At 42.6% G+C, this 20,173-nt stretch overlaps 2 protein-coding genes and 1 long non-coding RNA gene across 5 annotated transcripts; all 3 read right to left on the reverse strand.

Moving 5' to 3' along the window:
• Positions 1-745: 745 nt before the first annotated feature.
• On the reverse strand, positions 746-4,983 carry LOC106571496 (E3 ubiquitin-protein ligase rnf146). 3 transcript variants are annotated; one of them, XR_001320935.2, is made up of 4 exons: positions 4,631-4,982; positions 4,147-4,209; positions 1,966-3,863; positions 746-834 (listed from the first exon to the last, which is right to left on the reverse strand). XR_001320935.2 is itself a non-coding variant. In XM_014144659.2 (3 exons), exon 3 carries the CDS (start codon positions 3,860-3,862, stop codon positions 2,732-2,734), a length of 1,131 nt encoding a protein of 376 aa, XP_014000134.1. In that variant the 5' UTR covers position 3,863; positions 4,147-4,209; positions 4,631-4,982; the 3' UTR covers positions 1,452-2,731. The 3 variants fall into 3 exon arrangements, 2 of the variants coding, with proteins under 2 accessions (XP_014000134.1, XP_045551724.1); XM_014144659.2 differs by lacking the exon at positions 746-834 and having other exon boundaries at positions 1,452-3,863; XM_045695768.1 differs by lacking the exon at positions 746-834 and having other exon boundaries at positions 1,452-3,863; positions 4,147-4,983.
• An 8,738-nt stretch (positions 4,984-13,721) lies between these two features.
• Positions 13,722-15,632, reverse strand: LOC106571497 (centromere protein W). Its single transcript, XM_014144660.2, has 3 exons — positions 15,341-15,632; positions 15,015-15,128; positions 13,722-13,982 (listed from the first exon to the last, which is right to left on the reverse strand). Exons 1-3 carry the CDS (start codon positions 15,425-15,427, stop codon positions 13,956-13,958), a joined length of 228 nt encoding a protein of 75 aa, XP_014000135.1. The 5' UTR covers positions 15,428-15,632; the 3' UTR covers positions 13,722-13,955.
• A 2,476-nt stretch (positions 15,633-18,108) lies between these two features.
• Positions 18,109-19,930, reverse strand: LOC106571555 (uncharacterized). Its single transcript, XR_001320944.2, has 3 exons — positions 19,845-19,930; positions 18,934-18,982; positions 18,109-18,769 (listed from the first exon to the last, which is right to left on the reverse strand). It is a non-coding gene; the product is annotated as an uncharacterized lncRNA (long non-coding RNA).
• Between the last annotated feature and the right edge of the window lie 243 nt (positions 19,931-20,173).

Below are 20,173 nucleotides of genomic sequence, written 5' to 3' on the forward strand. Positions count from 1 at the left end.
GTACACCCAGCATGTTTGTTGCCATAGTTACTGATCCCAGGGGGGGCACTGGCACTGGTAGGTGCTCTCCAGATTCTGACAGGTTCCCCTCTTTCTGCAGAACAACTTGTCTGTCTTACACTCGTCCAGTTCCACATATCGTTCTGATGCACTCTTCTCTGCTATGAACCCAGGTTGACACTCACAGCAGTAGCCACCATTGGTGTTGAGGCAAGCCAAATAGGCCCTACAGATGGTCGGCTTGTCCACGCACTCATCGATATCCACACACCGAGTGTGTTCCTTGTCGTAGTAAATTAATCCACTGGGACATTGACACGATTCGCAGCTGAACAGATTGCACCAAACCTGTCCTGCTGCTAAGTCATTCTGTATGGCCAGGAGAAGGAGGAATAGAGTAACTCCCATGCTTCAATCCAGACCCAGACAGGTAGTGAGTCTCTGTCGTGCAAAGGTTTCAGCTTCATACTTTATGAAAAGAGAAGTCATTGAGTTTGTCCCATGCCTCCAAGTAACCAAAGGTTAACCATCTTTGTCCACCGCTTTTTCTCAACAACTTCCACTTAATTTCCTAATTTGTCATCTTTCATCTGAATGAGGAAGTCTCTTGGTAGAGCATCTCCCATCACTTCCACCTACTGACGTTGATCTTACAGTCACTATCTCTACTTAGGAATATGTGTGACATCTATCACGTTTGAATTGAGTATGCACATAGCTACTGACAGATTAAAGAAGCTTTAATTCGCAATCTCTGCTTGCTCATTTCCATGCTCCACCCCTGATGTATAGAACCTGTGTGCATATTTGTGATCTTGTTGTAATTTCAAATACCTTCCATTCAGTAGTTTAAACTCTCTTGACTTGTTTTGCACTTGAAATGTGTTTCAATGGCTGCAAATAGGCAAGAAAGACACATACATTTTTTTTTTAAAATGATATTGGCGTCAAGATGGGGATCTACAGTATAATTGTGGGTTAGCAGAACTGTTGTGGCCAGGCTTACAGTGACCGCTTACAACGACCTTGTGCCATCTTGTGTTGTTGCCATAGGTCTCCCTTCATGTAGTAGGGTGATGTCTCTCTAGTCGTGATGTGATTTGTTTCCACTGTCTGCCTGCTGATGTATCTGTGTTGTTGCTAGTGTAAAAGTGTCTTCCGTCTGTGTTGTCCGTCGTCTTACTTGTAGTTTTTAATCCCCGCCCCCTGGCCCACAGTGCCAGGTCGTCATTGTAAATAAGAATTTGTTGTTTAATTGACCTGCCTGGTCAAATAAAGGTACACAAGACCTTGTGGGTCTAGTCACGATGCCGAGTCACAATGCTGATCCACGATGCAAATTGAACATACAGTATCACCTAAAGCCATAATGCATAAGTACTAGCTATCCCTTTCAAATAAATTGTCAAATTACGGTTAAGTTACCCACAACATCGAACTCGTGACTTCAATTAAGGTCAAATAATAGACAATTTATTGTTTTGATAAAACATCACAGTTAAACAAGAAAGACCACACACGGAAGTTAAATCATATTAATTAAAAGTCAAAAATACTTTTTAAAACATGGCAATAAACAATTGACAGAAGAGTATCAAAATAATAGGTTCAAAGTTCAGACAACTCAAACACTCATGATCAGGTGTGTGTACAATGCATCTTCCATCCAGTTTTCATAGTATCTTCAGCATCTTCTCTCAACATCTTCATTTGTTTCATCTTTCATGAGGAAGTACTTTGTAAAAAATCTCCAATCACTTCTTCCTACTTCTACCTGTCTTTGTAGGTCACCTTTTCTTCTTAGGAATATGTGTGACATCTATCACGTTTGAATTGAGTATGCACATAGCTACTGACAGATTAAAGAAGCTTTCATTCGCAATCTCTGCTTGCTCATTTCCATGCTCCACCCCTGATGTATAGAACCTGTGTGCATATTTGTGATCTTGTTGTAATTTCAAATACCTTCCATTCAGTAGTTACAAGTGTTTTCACTTGTTTTGCACTTGAAATTTGTTTCAATGGCTGCAAACAAGCAAGAAAGACACAGTATGTCTTCCTATTGGTGGCTTGGCGAGTTCTGTGTCAAGATGGGGGATCTATGGGGTGGGTTTGCAGAACTGTTGTGGCCAAGCATACAGTGACCTCTTGTGGGTCCTAATAAAATACCAAACAAAAGGTGCTATTTAAGGTACTTAATTGTTACCCAGAAATAATTTGATATCGAGCTAAAAACAGCTGCATTGGACATTTAAGAAACATATTTTTATATTAATCTGGAATATGACTTCAATACACACACTGACTCATGCACGCTCAATGGAGATGTTAGAACAATCATTACAGTAAACAGCCATGTACCGACAAAACAAGACTTTTGCCTCCTGTTAGAGATGGGATGCTACATTTAAAAGGTTAAGTCATCTCCAAACCTTTCTCATTTCACAATTTCTCTGTAGATAGCCTATTAAGGCTGACCATGCCTTTTGGTACTAACACAGGCTTAAATGGTTAGTGGCAGAGAGTGGAACAGTATGGGCTATTTTATTATGTGTGCTATTTTGCATAATCTTACTGGCTGACGTATTATAAATTAGCCTATGTTGCTGTATATGTAATGCAAATGGCTGATCTGGTGTCTTCCACTGGGTTATTCAATACCACCATGGGCATGGAGTGAATTTGTTTTTTGCTGAGCCGGTTGAGTACAGAGACAGTGGTGCAGTTGTGGTCACACCTCAGTGACAGTGCATTGACCGTCAGGGCTGCGTGAGCGCACACTGAGGCCTCCGCTGGAGGACCCACCACCAGGTGGCAGTCTATCAGGCTGGACCTCCCTGAGCCGGCGCTGTAGGAGTCTATGTCTGGGCCTCCGTCGAGACCCAACTTCTCGTCCCCCCCTCTCCCTATCCCACCCCACTTCATCACCACCACCATCCTCATCCTCACTGCTACCAGATGCTGACTCGTACACCTGGCTTATTCTTGAAGCTACCTCTTCATTCTCCTCTTCCTCCCCCTCTGGTTGGCTGATGAGGAGCTGGGACAGAGAGTCTTCAAGGGACATGGAGGCTGCGGTGGCAGGGTGGGCCCCAAGGACTGTGGGGGGTCTGACTGGAGGAGCCGGGATGACAACCCCTAAGCCCCCCGCCTGCGACCGTCCAGTCACATCCTCCCCATCAGCAGAGCTTGGCCGTTCCACTGTTGCCGCTGTGACCGGAACAGCTGCCACGGCAACAACTGGCGGGGTGGGGTCAGGGTCCAGTCTGAGTCCGGCCACGCCCTTTTTGGGAATGTCTACCACATCACGCTTCATGCGTCGGCGGCGACCGTGCTCGTTGCGGCGGTACTGCACCATGTTCTCCAGGTCAGCTACGTACAGGAAGCCAGCAATCAGCATCTCGGCGCTCTTCCTGCCCTTGGCGAAAGCGTCCTCCAGCTCACGGCTGGTCCTCTCGTCATACTGCCACCAGCCGTTCCTCCCCTCGTAGTACCATGCATGGTCTCCCCCAGTGCTCCCCGGCCCGGTTCCTCCTCGCCCTCCTGAGGCTGCTGCCTTCAGCTCCTCTGGGGACAGCAGAGTGGGATGCTCCAGGAAGTCCTCAGGTACTTCCTGTCGGCAAAGAGCGCAGCGCTTGCTGTGCCAGGAGGCTCCTTTGACGCACAGGAAACAGAAAACGTGGCGGCAGGGCAGGCGAACCGGGTGGACACAGGTCTGGAGGCAGATGGCACACTCCGGCACGGGGTTGGCCGAGGGGGTAGGTGAGCTGGGGGAGTCACCAGTGAAGGCGTCCCCTCCGTCTTCCACCTTTGAGGAGGACACAGAGTCCACTGAGTGGTCCACCTCGCCACAGCTCGCCATGCTGAGGGGAGACACAGCAAGTTAGGCAAATGCTGAGACAGACAAACAAACCTGCAGCCTAATTTTACTCTATTATCAAAATCTGGATATTCAAGATTGAAGCTTCATAGGATTAGCAATAATCTTGTCACGCTGGAGAATCAAATAACAAAGCTGTCATGAGATATTAAATTATTAATAGGCCTAAATATCTCAATTTGAATTTCAAACGATTTAGCTAGAATCTTTTAAATCACAATCTTATTTTTAAAATTGCTATGATGGAAAATAAATGATCTCCTTACTGTTTCAAGTGTAGTTACTGGGATGTCATCAGGATCAATTCTGTATTCTCTCAAAGTACCTCTCTATGGAAAAAGATTGTTGAAAAGATGATATGGACTCTGCACTCTTTCCCAGAGTTATTGTAAAACTGGTAACTCGCTTCTCACTGTCTGTTTTGCGTAACAAAAACAAAGCCTGCCAAAGTTAGTTAGCCAGCTAGCTAACAAGACTAACTATACAGTATTTCGCTATAACGTTATTAACCATCTTGCTAATCGAAAGAGAACATAAGTGCATCATAGAATTAATAGAAAAACTGTCCATACAAAATATATGTAGTTACTAAACAGACACATCGATGATGTGAGTATGATTTTGCCGTCATTAAACTAGCTAGCTATTTCTTGTAACGTTAGCTTGCTAGCATCGGAGGCCCAGTTGTCAAAAGTGACAGACACACCCCTTGACTGTGTTCTCACTTGGGTGAATTTCATCCATACTCACCTGTCATAAATACTGTTTGCACTTCGCTCAGTGACGTAGCTATTTAGACAGTTCGCAAAATAGATGCTACCAAAACAAAGCAAAATAGTGGCGTTCCTCCTCTTTCAGAGAGGAAAAGGCGAAGCGAGAGGTTTTACTCTGAACAAAATCTGTCAAGAAAATAAGCCCACAAAGTAGGACATTTTTGTGTAGACGCCAATGAGAGGGTGTCGAATTTGGTCAACAAAAATGTAATTGTTAATTTTCCTCGTGAGGCTTATTTGATAGAATTTAAGCTTTGTAATGGTTATGTTGTTACGAAATCACTGATATAAGTGGACGCATGTTACATTTTGCCAACTTAAAAAAACACGACTTTATATCCGAGTTGTGTTTATTGCCATAGAGATGGATAGAGGACATGGACATAACCCGTTTTAGCATGGGCATTGCGATTGCGGGCTTCCACCATTTTAAAGTAGTCAACTGGGTGGGGATTGTTATGAGTTGAGAGCAAGCAGCCAATGAAGAGGACAATCGACTCCATTAAAATGAGCATGGCTTCACTGCCCATGCTGTCACAGATGCGAAGGTACAGATACAAAAATGAGTCCTGTATCTATCTCTATGGCCTGTTGTTCACACTCATTGGCTAGAATGGTCCCACCTGATGTCACCTCCCGCCTGTCTTCCATCTTTGAGGACATGTATTTCCATTGTTCGAGCGGTCACTCGAATATCTTGTCAATATAAAAGACAATATTTGCCCATAGCTACTATATACAGCCATAGAGCTCGTCAGTTTGTAACGCTAAAACCGGAAACGACTTACCTCTAGTTCGTTCAGAATGGGAAAGAATAGGGTTTTGGGATAAACGCCGAATATAAGGTCTGAGGTAAGCACAGGCTTATACGTTTTGTTCTATGAGAGAATAGAAATCAGTTAACATTACCTTTATGAATTCGGAAGACTTTGTGTTTTTTGAATTACATAAATGCTTCAAAATTCACAAAAAGTGACGTTATCTGATGAAGATTATCTAATAGAACAATATTTATCCACAATCCCTACAATCCCTACAAAAACACCATTAATTTCTGCATAGACTTTGTCCAATGAACCATGGTGGAGTTAGTGCCTACAAAAATACGCCATTACTATTTATCTCTACTGGCGAAGGGAGGTCATATCCATTTTTGAAAATGTTTATAAGCTATAGAAATCTTTGGAAAAGGCTTGCCACCTAAAAACAAAGTTCTTTGGTTCATTTTTTAATTCAGTCATTTGTGAAAACAATATAATTGACATTAACATCTCCTACACAAACAAACCAATGTGGGACCATACAAAAGATTTGAATCATAAAACGGCATCATTAGGTTCAATTTGACTTGATATATAGAGAAATGCTACACTTGTAGAACAAGTAGACTAGCCACTGTCATGATGATGATAGAAACAAAAAAAGAATCTGAAAGGACAGTTTGCTTTCTGAACACTGCTTAATTCAGTCCATAACAATTTAGTGACTTGTTTCCTGGAATGGATTGTTGAGGTAACATGTTGTAATAAACCCACAATGTTGGATGCCCATTATTATACAGCAGATGATAGAGGAATAAACTGCTGCACACCGTCTTGACGACAGGCAAGACTGAGTTTGAGTTCTGGCCCCATCATTAAGGTCTCTCTCTCAACCCAGTAAATCCAGTCCTCCATCTGTCCATCCAAATGCTATATCGATGCAACCATCCATTAGGCCCGCAGTCAGTGTTCCAATTAATCCCAAAGGTGTTCGATGGGGTTGAGGTCAGGGCTCTATGCAGGCCAGTCAAGTTCTTCCACAACAATCTTGAAAAAACATTTCTGTATGGACCTCGCTTAGTGCACAGGGGCATTGTCACACTGAAACAGGAAATGGCCTTCCCCATACTGCTGCCACAAATTTGGATGCACAGAATCATCTAGAATGTCATTGTATGCTGTAGCGTTAAGATTTCCCTTCACTGGAACTAAGGTTCCTAGCCCGAACCATAAAACAGCCCCAGACCATTATTCATACTCCACCAAACTTTACAGTTGGCACTATGCATTGGGGCAGGTAGCGTTCTCCTGGCCAAACCCTGATTAGTCCGTCGGACTGCCAGAATGTGAGTGTTGCAACCGAGGACAGATTATTTTTACATCACTCGTCGATCCCGTTCTGTGAGCTTGTGTGGCCTACCACTTCGCGGCTGAGCCGTTCCTCCTCCTAGACTTTTCCACTTCACAATAACAGCAGTTACAGTTGACCGGGGAAGCTCTAGCAGGGCAGAAATTTGACGAACTGACTTGTTGGAATCCTTGTTGGAATCCATCCTATGACGGTGCCACGTTGAAAGTCATTGAGCTCTTCAGTAAGGCCATTTTACTGCCAATGTTTGTCTATGGAGATTGCATGGTTGTGTGCTCCATTTTATACACCTTTCAGCAACCGGTTTGGCTGAAACAGCTGAATCCACTAATTTGGGGTGTCCACATACTGTTGTATATAATGTATGTGGAAAAATGTCAATAGAAAGGGCTTTGATCACCAGTATTCCTTGACTCTTCCTCCTTTTGATGACACACTTTCTCCAATCTGTGACATGGGGGCAGGAGTTGCCGTACAGGGTGGGGTGCCGTAGGACCTCTCGTCTTTGTACCTCCTCAAACTTCCTGTAGACTCGTGTCCTCCCTCTCCGAAAGCAGGCACCCCAGACTCCCCATTCACAAAAAGAGAGGGAGAGAGAGAATATACACACAAATTAGCATTGTAGAGTGATCAATGATCTATTGGAATGGGTCATGTACAGAGATGGGGAAGAGCAGGGAATGTATAACCTTGAGGAATGCACTCCATGAGCTGTCCCTCAAGCACCCCCCAGCAGGCAGGTATGATGGCACTGGCCATGTAGGAGGTACAGTCCTGCTCTACAGCTGGTGCAGGTGTTCCTTGTCACACACACCTCAGAGCCCATTGGACACTCTGGGACTAAGGGACACAGAGGTTAGAGACCCATTTCTGTAGAGATATCTCTTTCTACTGTACAGTGCCTTCTGAAATTATTCAAACCCCTTGACTTTTTCTACATTTGTTACATTACAGCCTTATTCTAAAATGTATTAAATAGATTTGTTCCTCATCAATCTATACACAATACCCCATAATGACAAAGAAAAAGGAGTTTTTAAATTGTAGCAAATTTATTAAAGCACCTTTGGCAGCGATTACAGCCTCATGTCTTCTTAAGTATGACGATACAAGCGTGGCACACCTGTATTTGGGGAGTTTCTCCCATTCTTCTCTGCAGATCCTCTCAAGCTCGGTCAGGTTGGATGGCGAGCGTCGCTGCACAGCTATTTTCAGGTCTCTCCAGAGATGTTCGATCAGGTTCAAGTCCAGGCTCTGGCAGGGCCACTCAAGGACATTCAGGGACTTGTCCTTAAGCCACTCCTGCATTGTCTTGGCTGTGTGCTTAGAGTCGTTGTCCTGTTGGAAGGTAAACCTTCGCCCCAGTCTGAGGTCCTGAGCACTCTAGGTTCATCAAGGAACTCTCTGTACTTTGCACCATTCATCTTTCCCTCGATCCTAACTAGTCTCCCAGTCCCTGCCGCTGAAAAACATCCCCACAGGGATGGTGCCTGGCTTCCTCCAGATGTGACGCTTGGCATTCAGGCCAAAGAGTTCAAACCTGGTTTCATCAGACCAGAGAATCTTGTTTCTCATGGTCTGAGAGTCTTTCACTGAGGAGTGGCTTCCATCTGACCACTCTACCATAAATGCCTGATTGGTGGAGCGCTGCAGAGATGGTTGTCCTTCTGAAAGGTTCTCCCATCTCCACAAAGGAACAATGGAGATCTGTCAGAGTGACCATCAGGTTCTTGGTGGTTCCAAACTTCTTCCATTTAAGAATGATGGAGGTCACTGTGTTCTTGGGGACCTTCAATGCTGCAGAAATGTTTTGGTACCCTTCCCCAGATCTGTGCCTCAACACAATCCTGTCTCGGAGCTCTATGGACAATCCTTTTGAACTCATAGCTTAGTTTTTTCTCTGACATGCACTGTCAACTGTGGAACCTCATATAGACAGGTGTGTGCCTTTCCAAATAATGTTCAATCAATTGAATTTACCACAGGTGGACTCCAATCAAGTTTTAGAAACAGCTCAAGGATGATCAATGAAAACAGGATGCACCTGAGCTCAATTTCGAGTCTCATAGCAAAGGGTTTGAATACTTAAGTAAATAAGTATTTCTGGTTTTTATTTTTAATACATTTGCAAACATTTCTAAAAACCTGTTTTCACTTTGTCATTATGGGGTATTGTGTGTGGATTGCTGAGGAAAAAAAGTTATTTAATCAATTTTCGAATAAGGCTGTAACGTAACAAAATGTGGAAAAAGTCAAGGGGTCTGAATACTTTCCGATGGCACTGTAAATATGTCCTGTATATCGGTCTACTTCCACAATGTGTGATCTTCAAGATGGGTCACTCAACCGAGACTTCTCTTCTCTGTGTCACGGAGAATTCTCCTAGATCCATCCACTGCCTTCGACACCGTGAACCATCAGATCCTCCTCTCCACCCTCTCAGGGCTGGGTGTCTCAGGCTCTGCACACTCTTAGATTGCATCCTACCTGTGTCTGCACCACATACTCTCCCTACTGGTGTCACCCAGGGCTTGGGTCTAAGCCCTCTCTTCTCGCCATACACCAAGTCAGTCAGCTCCGTCATATCCTCACATAGTCTCTCCTATCATTGATATGTGGACAATACTCACCTACTTTTCTCCTTTCCCCCTTCTAACACCCAGGTAGCCTGGCAGATATCTCAGCTTGGATGTCGGCCCACCACCTCAAGATCAACCTCGACACGACAGAGCTGCTCTTCCTCCAGGGGAAGGCCTGCCCGCTCAAAGAACTCTCCATCACGGTTGACAACTCCAGTGTCGCCATCTCAGAGTGCAAAGAACCTTGGTGTAACCCTGGACAACACCTGGTCTTTCTCTGCTAACATCAATGCAGTGACTCGCTCCTGCAGGTTCATGCTCTACAACATCTGTATAGTACAAGCCTACCTCACACAAGAAGTAGCGCAGGTCCTAATCCAGGCACTTGTGATCTCCTGTCTGGACTACTGCAACTCGCTGTTGGCTGGGCTCGCCGCTGGTGCCATCTAACCCCTGCATCTTATTCAGAATGCTGCAGGCCGCCTGGTTCTTAACCTTCCCAAGCTCTCCCATGTCACCTAGCTCCTCTGCACACTCCACTGGCTTCCAGTCAAAGCTCGAATCCACTGCACGACTTACAACATTTACAAATTAAGCACTGGTTTTGGGTCAGGCCCTCGGGGCAGCTGTCCTCACACTTCCCCCTGTACAGGTAGTGGCCTGGTTGGCAGCGAGTGCAGAAGTTCCTGTTGAAACAGGAAACACAGTCCTCCCTGCACTCCAAGACACAAACAGGGACCATGGTTAGAGTGGACGTGTCGGTTGACTACTTACAGTTGAAGTCGGAAGTTTACATACACCTTAGCCAAATACATTTAAACTCAGTTTTTTTACAATTTCTGACGTTTAATCCTAGTAAAAATTCCCTGTCTTAGGTCAGTTAGGATCACCACTTTATTTTAAGAATGTGAAATGTCAGAATAATAGTAGAGAGAATTATTTATTTCAGCTTGTATTTCTTTCATCACATTCCCAGTGGGTCAGAAGTTTACATACACTCAATTAGTATTTGGTAGCATTGCCTTTAAATTGTTTAACTTGGGTCAAACGTTTCAGGTAGCCTTCCACAAGCTTCCCACAATAAGTTGGGTGAATTTTGGCCCATTCCTCCTGACAGAGCTGGTGTAACTGAGTCAGGTTTGTAGGCCTCCTTGCTCGCACACGCTTTTTCAGTTCTGCCCACACATTTTCTATAGGATTGAGGTCAGGGCTTTGTGATGGCCACTCCAATACCTTGACTTTGTTTTCCTTAAGCCATTTTGCCACAACTTTGGAAGTATGCGTGGGGTCATTGTTCATTTGGAAGACCCATTTGCGACCAAGCTTTAACTTCCTGACTGATGTCTTGAGATGTTGCTTCAATATATCCACATCTATTTTGTGAAGTACACCAGGCCCTCCTGCAGCAAAGCACCCCCACAACATGATGCTGCCACCCCCATGCTTCACGGTTGGGATGGTGTTTTTGGCTTGCAAGCATCCCCCTTTTTCCTCCAAACATAACGATGGTCATTATGGACAAGCAGTTTTATTTTTGTTTCATCAGACCAGAGAACATTTCTCCAAAAAGTACGATCTTTGTCCCCATGTACAGTTGCAAACCGTAGTCTGGCTTTTTTATGGCTGTTTTGGAGCAGTGGCTTCTTCCTTGCTGAGCGGCCTTTTAGGTTATGTCGATATAGGACTTGTTTTACTGTGGATAGATACTTTTGTACCCGTTTCCTCCAGAATCTTCACAAGGTCCTTTGCTGTTGTTCTGGGATTGATTTGCACGTTTCGCACCAAAGTACGTTCATCTCTAGGAGACAGAACATCTCTAAGAGACCTTCCTGAGAGGTATGACGGCTGTGTGGTCCCATGGTGTTTATACTTGCGTACTATTGTTTGTACAGATGAACGTGGTACCTTCAGGCGTTTGGAAATTGCTCCCAAGGATAAATCAGACTTGTGGAGGTCTACAATTGTTTTTTTGAGGTCTTGGCTGATTACTTTAGATGTTCCCATGATGTCAAGCAAAGAGGCGCTGAGTTTGAAGGTAGGCCTTGAAATACATCCACAGGTACACCTCCAATTGACTCAAATGATGTCAATTAGCCTATCAGAAGCTTCTAATGCCATGACATCATTTTCTGGAATTTTTCAAGCTGTTTAAAGGCACAGTCAACGTAGTATATGTAAACTTCTGACCCACTGGAATTGTGATTCAGTGAATTATATGTGAAATAATCTGTCTGTAAACAATTGTTGGAAAAATTACTTGTGTCATGCACAAAGTAGATGTACTAACTTACTTGCCAAAACTATTGTTTGTTAACAAGAAATTTGTGGAGTGGTTGAAAAATGAGTTTTAATGACTCCAACCTTAGTGTATGTAAACTTCCGACATCAACCGTACAGTATGTCTGTGTCTGTGTCGTGGATGTCTTGAGTAATACTGTTTGTTAATAAGATCCATGAAGTGCAGAATCCAAATCAGAAATTATATCTGAATTAGCATTTTACCCTCTTTGGAATTAAGGTCATATTAAAGTTGGTAGCTAGATGGACACCACAGTGGGGGCAGCCACGCTCAAATGCATGTGCTTTTCAGCAGGGGAGGGGGAGAAGAATAACATATTTTCTACAGCCCCGACTTCTGGTTTCTGGAAAGTGTCAAAAACAGTGTCAGCAGCTTTCAGAGGGTTGACGTTGGAGTGGATTCATTTGTTAGAGACGAGACCCAAAGACGCTGGCAGACAGGGGAGCTAGACGAGTCGCAGAACAAATTGAGTAGGTGCTCCCATACACTTTCTCACACTCCTACATATTTCTACATTACAGAAGAGATTCGTATTTTTTCCCCAGTGAAATTACAAAAATGTTAGCAGGCTCAAGAAAAAGATAACATTGATATTTAGATAAAATAACAGACCTCCCTCTTCTAGCTGTACAAGTCATCTTTCTTGCAGTGTAGGAAAAATATAATTTTTGCCTTTCCTGTTCCCACTGAACGTCATGTTTTGTCGGTTTTGCCCTACATCTGCACCTGGATCCTGAACAGTGACAGCTGCTCTGCTATAACTGTCTGTCTGGAGCAGTGGGGGGGTGGCTGTCAGAGGCAGACACTGGGACTGTCAGAGGGTCAAAGGTCCGACAGGTGGGGTTACACACCCAGAAACCCCATGCTAAGTGTGAATAGAAACAAGGACAGGCTAAGCTCGCTGGAACACCAAATCAGATTCACCAAATCTAGAAACAATCGCTAGAGAAAGGCAGGGAGGTATAACAACCCAGCTGGAGGTGGGGGCAAGCAAGAGGATAAGGAGGGGGACAATGGGGGATGAGAGAGAGGTGGAGAGATAGACACTGGTTCAAATTGTTGATTTTCATGCCAAGCCACTAAAATATGATTGAGGCTGAGGCATACAGTAAAAAATATACTACGCATCAGTCCATTAGTAGAATTACAGTATTGTTCCGTGTCTTGTGCGAATGTTCTTGTCATCATAATAAACCTGATTATTATCACAATGAAGAAAGAACTTAAGATCACTGCAGCAGACCTCCTACAGGGCTCTATAAGAGATCGCTACCAGATTAGTTTGTCTGCTTGGGTATTTTGATTGGAGTGCTAAGAACGCACTCACATGAAAACACATGCCACACAAGTCCAGTGCCATGGCTTCAGAAACCCCTCTGGAGTAAAAGATGAGTAGGATAACATCTTGACATGCAGATAATGTACGTAGGGTGAATAGGCAAGGAATTTGGGAGAAGTCTTGGGGGCAGGCCAATGCCTGGTCTTTGAAGCATTCAGCCTACAGCTCTGACCACCGTGACCAACTGTTGATGACAGAGAATATAGGCCTGAGGATGAGGCTCTAGGCTTTCATAAATGCTAGCTGGCTATCGCCTTCGTGACAAGGAAACCGATAGAAGGCACTGTGTGGCGAAACGTTGGTTTAACCATTCAGTTGTTGGGAGCATACTGTACAACTGTCTTCTTTTAATTAATTTTTTACAAAGGAAAGCGTTATTGGCATCGAACACCAACTGTACTGGCCAGAGTACTAAAGAGCATCTTACACTGAGTATACCAAACATTAGGAACACCTTCCTAATATTCAGGGACACGGACTATATAAAAGGTGTCGAAAGCATTTCATAGGGATGTTGGCCCATGTTGACTCCAATGCTTCCCACAGTTGTGTCAAGTTGTCTGGATGATGGCAGCCTTGGCGCCAGTCTCGGTATTTTGTGTCACTCCTCTCAAAATAAGTACATTTCTCTGACAGTGAACTAGGCTAGTATAACAGGAAAAAAAAACATTCTAGTCAGCTTGATGGAACATGGCAGGGACAACAAGGCCTACACCAGAGATAGATCTACAGAACACAAAATTTAATTGGACAGCATATAAAAATCTCTGTGTATTGTGGAAATACAAAATGACAGACAAAACAGATGAAATGCATACAGACAAAAACAAGAGACCGAAGAAAAGTAATGATTAAAACTGAATATAAAACCAAAAATATAGGTTCAATATATAATTCAGGCCAATCTGACAAAATCAGTTGTTGAATCATGTTCTTGTGGAAAGGTCTCTCCTCTTCACCCTCGGGCTTGTTTTAGCAGTTTCTAAGGAAAGACAAGAAATCATCATTGACATTTGGAAAGTAGCATGATAAAGTCAGGAAACATAAGACAATCCTCTGGCAAATGAACTAAAGGAATAGGACATGTCAATGTAGGATATCCATTAATCCACATGACTCGACTATAGCTGTATAACATTTAGCCACCTTACGAGATATTTGCCGATGGGTACCTGTCCGGCAACACTTTTCCCACGTCGGAGAGAGCATATCCTTGGATTGTTCCCGAGGAAATGGTTATTTGTGTCGCCAAGCAGTGCCCAGAAAATAATTGCATCCCATTGTTAGAAGCTACCCCCCCGCCCAAATCAAAACCAAATGTGGATTCCATGCTGTGTCTTGCTTAGCTTGCTCACGTGTGTCTTGCCCATACATAAAATGTATGCATGCATGACAACATCACTTCTGCTAAATGGCATATTATTATGATTATATTTTTAGCACGCACACCTGTCTGTTTCACACCTGTTTGTCTAGCTAATAAGCCTCGCAACTGGGCAGCATGTTTGGTTTGGATTTGGAGGGGGGAGGGGTAGCATCTAACAATTGGATTGAATTCTTTCCTTGGTACTGCTTGGCGATGCAAACAACGATTTCCCATCAGAACCGTCCACAGATATTTGTCCACGTTGCTAAACAGGCACAGGTAGGCAAATATCTCACACGCCACTCCAAAGGTATGCCCTAAGACAGAATATTACAGTTTAAATAACTGTATATGACGAAGGGCCTGTAGGGCTAACTCACTACCATAAAATATATCATGTCTATACAGCAACGACAGACATTTGCCCCCGTCTATAAAATATTTTTTTCAAAGGTTTTTAACAATTCAAAAGCCTCTCCTGCCTCATCTATTGTTATGTACTGATCTGAAAACCCATCACATTGGCGGGAATTTGCTTTCACCTGTCCAGGTTATTTCAGATCAGTGGTGATGAAGGAGAGAAAGACCCTTTAGCCCATTGATATGCACCCTGTGTTCTGCCCCCAATGTTGCTGGGAATCCCCATACCTTGGATACTGCTTTGACGTGGTGTGCTTTGATTGTAGCCGATTTCTCCTCAAAAGCTTTCGTCCTCGCCTCTTCTGCGAGGCTATGTAGAAATAGCAGCACGTTCAGCTCAACCTAAGAGGGACATTCAAATTCAGGCACTGAAACACATGAACATTTGAGAACTATCCTACTTACTAGGTTAAGTTACACAGCTACTATAACGCTAGCCGTATTGCATGTTTACCTGCGCTTGAAAGCTGTTCGTTTTAAAACAGTATTGTAACGTTTAGCCTAGCTAACGTTAGCATGTTAGCTAGCTACGAGAGCATTTTCAACAAACGTACCATTGCATCTGCGGCTGTGCCTATACGAATGTTGTCTTTCTTCTTCATTAGAGACTTTAATGTAGCCTTGGGTACCCTCTTCAACATATTGCCAAATTTGTTGTTAACAACATTAGCTAGTTATCCTCAACACGGTGACAGTTGTTTGTTTACGTTTTTCAATCTCCCGCTTTGCTCACTACCGGCGCATAATGTGACGTCGGGATTTTAAATAATGCTCAAAGTTTTGCTTATTATTGGTTCTCTCAATTGAAAATATAAATGTAATATTTATTTAGTTGAGGTGATGGCCATCTAATGCTGCATTCATAGCCAAGTGGGAAGGTGGTAATTACCAGTTAAGAAGTCATAAATACTAGTTGGATGCATTCAAGTGCTTTGAACTAGTTGAGAAACGCCGATTCGATAATGGCAAACAAGCTGCGTCAACCATAAACTAAAAGTACATCTATCATGCTTGTAAAAAATTATAATGTTCAAAAACATATTAATAGAGTACTTTTTATAAATAATGTTTTGTTGTTTTTACGCACTGACTTTTGATGGGAAAATGCACATTTTGTTTTTATTCAAATGAACATTTCTCGCCAATTGGATGGAAACCTAGCTATAGACACCACAGGAGGTTGGTGGGCTCATGGTAATGGCTGAAGTGGAATAGGTGGAGTGGTATCAAATACATCAAACACATGGTTTGAGCCCTCCTCCCCTCAGCAGCCTCCACTGATAGACACCCTAGAGACTCTAGCAAGTGTGCTTGTCCAGTGTCACTTTGATTATGCCTGCAAATCATGTTTCACCAGCAGCCCTAAACATCTAAAGAAGAAGCTTCAGACCAGCCAAAACAAGACATGTACTTAAACTCCCCCCTGATACTCATCTGGAGGTCAAGCATTTTAAGCAGCTAGGTTGGCTATCTGTGGAAAAAATAGTAGTATTAATTCAACTTGATCTGGTCCACAGAATTATCCCGGACTCAGCCCCCAGGTACCTATCCAACAATTTTTAAATTTGTTAGAGATGTCCACCAGCATAATAGAGACTTGAATATTCACTTTTTTAAATATAAGAGTCTATCTGGTAAGAACAAGTTTTTATATACTGGCGCTGTTGAGTGGAACAAACTACCACAGCAACTCAAAGCCATACCAACCATAACCACTTTTAAAAAGAATGTCAAATTATGGCTAACAACTTTTTTCATCTGTATCTCTGAAATGTGTCTGTATTATGTAATGTGTCTGTATATCTGTATCGCTGTAATGTGTCTATTATGTAATGTGTCTGTATATCTGTATTTCTGTAATGTGTCTGTATTATGTAATGTGTCTGTATATCTGTATCTCTGTCAAATTATGTCAAATATAAGAGTCTATCTGGTAAGAACAAGTTTTTATATACTGGCGCTGTTGAGTGGAACAAACTACCACAGCAACTCAAAGCCATACCAACCATAACCACTTTTAAAAAGAATGTCAAATTATGACACTAGCACCTTTTTTCATCTGTATCTCTGTAATGTGTCTGTATTATGTAATGTGTCTGTATATCTGTATCGCTGTAATGTGTCTGTATTATGTAATGTGTCTGTATATCTGTATCGCTGTAATGTGTCTGTATTATGTAATGTGTCTGTATATCTGTATTTCTGTAATGTGTCTGTATTATGTAATGTGTCTGTATATCTGTATCTCTGTAATGTGTCTGTATTATGTAATGTGTCTGGATATCTGTAATGTGTCTGTATCTATGTAATTGTATATGTATTTATCTATAAAATAGGGACCACAATGGAAATAACTCCCCAACTTTATTGCACAATTCCAGTCCCTTTTAAAAATCTTTGTACTGTATGTATTTTGTTTTACTGACAAATAAAATGAATCAATCCAAACTGTGTAGTAACCATTTGATGAAAAAGTTTAATGCCATTCTGAGATTGTCAAGTCAAGCCTTCGATACTGGGTAGGCCTACAAGGTAGGCAGGGATGTATTTTCTGTTTGTCGAGATTTATTGTGGCGTTGAAAACGCAAACCATGATATTAAAGTGCCCAAAGTCGGTATGCTTTGTTTATTGGTTGTGTGGTGTATTGGCACAGAAACCTGTTGCAAAAATGTACAAAACATTAAGAACACATGCTCTTTCCATGACACAGACTGACTAGGTGAATCCAGGTGAAAGCTATGATCCCTTATTGATGTCAGTTGTTAAATCCACTTCAAATCAGTGTAGATGAAGGAGGAGGGGAGGAGACAGGTTAAAGAAGGATTTGTAAGCCTTGAGACATGGATTGTGTATGTGTGCCATTCAGAGAGTGAATGGGCAAGACAGAAGATTTAAGTGCCTTTGAACAGGGTATGGTAGGTGCCAGGCGCACCGGTTTGTGTCAAGAACGGCAATGCTGCTGGGTTTTTTACACTCAACAGTTTCTCGTGTGTATCAAGAATGGTCCACCACCCAATGCACATCCAGCCAACTTGACACAACTGTGGGAAGCATTGGAGTCAACATGGGCCACCATCCTTGTGGAACGCTTTTGAGACCTTGTAGAATCCATGCCCCGACGAATTGTTCTGAGGGCAACTCAATATTAGGAAGGTGTTCTTAATGTTTTGTACAGGGAGAGTGAGCTCGTCCGTGGTGGTAGCCTAACCTTCTGGCCCGTAGCCCTGCGTGGCATCGGCTGTGCCAGAAAAGCATGAAGGGGCAAAGTCGATATCCACGTTTATAAACACAAGGTCACTACAGTTATTGTTATTTCTGGTCGTAAACATTCTTTAGAGTTAATTCTATGAGGGGGGAGGGTGTGCAATTTTTGTTTTACAGTACAAGGGGAGTGTCATGTGAAAATATTTTTTACATTGGGGAGAGCGGTGCATTTTTTGTTGTTGTTGACACCTTGAGTTGTACAAGCCCCCCCCCCCCTTAGTGTACTATCCCTTAGTGTATAATAATAAATGCATATCGTAACACCCCATCAGAACTTACAAAAATACAGAGGTTTAGTAAAAACACATAAATAGAACTAAACCAGTCCTTCAGATTAGTGAGCGTGCATGTCAAGTATAAGGCGGGAATGCAGCCACTGCCAGCCATGTCAGAGTTGTGACATGGATCTTGGAAGCCCAGTGCTGTTGTGTCCTGCTAAACCAGGTATATTCTTATTTGACCTGGTTATGGGTCCTCAGCTGCTGAACCACTCTGTCCATCAACAATAGAGCAAAGACACATTTGAATGTGGTAAACATAGACATAAAAATGAAGAACCCCCAATGGTGAAGTGGGAGGGGTTACTGCTCCACTCACGGTAATGAACCAATAGGATTGCGGCCCATAGTGACTGAGTGACCTGATGCTCATCTGACTGGCAGGAGCGATGACTTGGAGATGAGGGACTGAGGAGAAGGGGGGCATGTGGAACCCCATCCTATGGAGGACAAAACAAGGGAACCAGTTAGGAGCCTCAGAATTGCAACACATATGGGTGTGTACTCTAAATCTATAAGGCTGAGGTCAGAATTAGTCAGTGTGCTCTGTCTCAATGACATGACTAATCATAATGTAGACCTTTACGTCATCCAGGTCAGTCACCTTTTTCTTCCTTCTGCAATATTCTTTCCAATCTCCTCCATCCTCTCCACTGCAAATAACAAACAGCCTATCAATACTCATGTGATTGTGTCCACAGCATATCAGAGGATAAAATATGGGTTTATCTCCAATTAATTTGTGCTTCTATATTTGTATTTTATACATTTAATTAATGTTTTAGGTAATCTCAAGAGGTTATAGAAAAAAAATGGCTACAGTAAGTGCCTATAGACGGGTTGGTTGTTTAGCAACAAAACCAACACGTTCGCAACTCTGGGGCAAAACAGACGCGGTTGGCTTGGAATGTTAACAAACTATATTCCGTCTCAATTGTTTATTGAAAACATTAATAAATGTGCTCAATGAGCACTTGTTGTCTCTCAAATACATCGTTAGAGTTGTTTGTTAGCTAGCGAATTTTTGCCATATTAGCATAGACGTGACATCAGTCAAAACACCTCAAACAAGATATGGTATCAAGAACAAGATAAAAACCAGCTGAAACAAGCCAGCTACGATTCCCCACATGGCAGCTTCTTGTCATTGTTGTTAGCTATCTGGCCATCCAGAATCACATCAACACATGGACTTCTGCCCCATTGATGAGTGTACATCGTTTGTAATGTTTATTTATTTTTTTAACATTTGTAGCCTATCCATCTATGGGTAACAGGGTTGACGTGTTATGCTCGACCCGCTCAGTTTTACACCACAAAACACCAGAAAATGGCCAAAAAGTTTAAAACCATCTCACCTGCTTTTACACTATTATTGTACTATTAGATATTCAATGTTTATTTGGAAAAAATATATATATACAAAAAAAGGAATAGTTTCACCATATTAAAACGAGAGTTCAGTTCAGGTAACAGGGTTGATCTTAAAATGAGGGACAGGTTGTTGTTTTTTACCTTAAAGAGCAAATGAACATGCCGATTGGCACGTGTTTGTCTGTTGCTCGTTAGAAAAACGAGACTTCAGTCTTGGAGGTGTGTTTCCTGACCGATCCGTGTTTGGTTAATGATGTTTGTCCCCAATGAGACACTATAGATGCAGAAACCTATTTCACTTCCTCAAAATCCCCAGAATGAATCTAAGATAATTGTAAGAAATCTATAATTAATTTTGATGTTTTTGCAGAGGATGTTTCATTTGCACAATTTTACATCTAACTAAGGTGTTTGGTGCAGTAATTAGGGTTGCACATTTTGGGGAATATTTAGAGGTGGAAACCTTCCGT

The sequence above is a fragment of the Salmo salar genome, chromosome ssa15 (genome assembly GCF_905237065.1).
Source record: "Salmo salar chromosome ssa15, Ssal_v3.1, whole genome shotgun sequence".
Classification (NCBI taxonomy): Eukaryota; Metazoa; Chordata; class Actinopteri; order Salmoniformes; family Salmonidae; genus Salmo; species Salmo salar.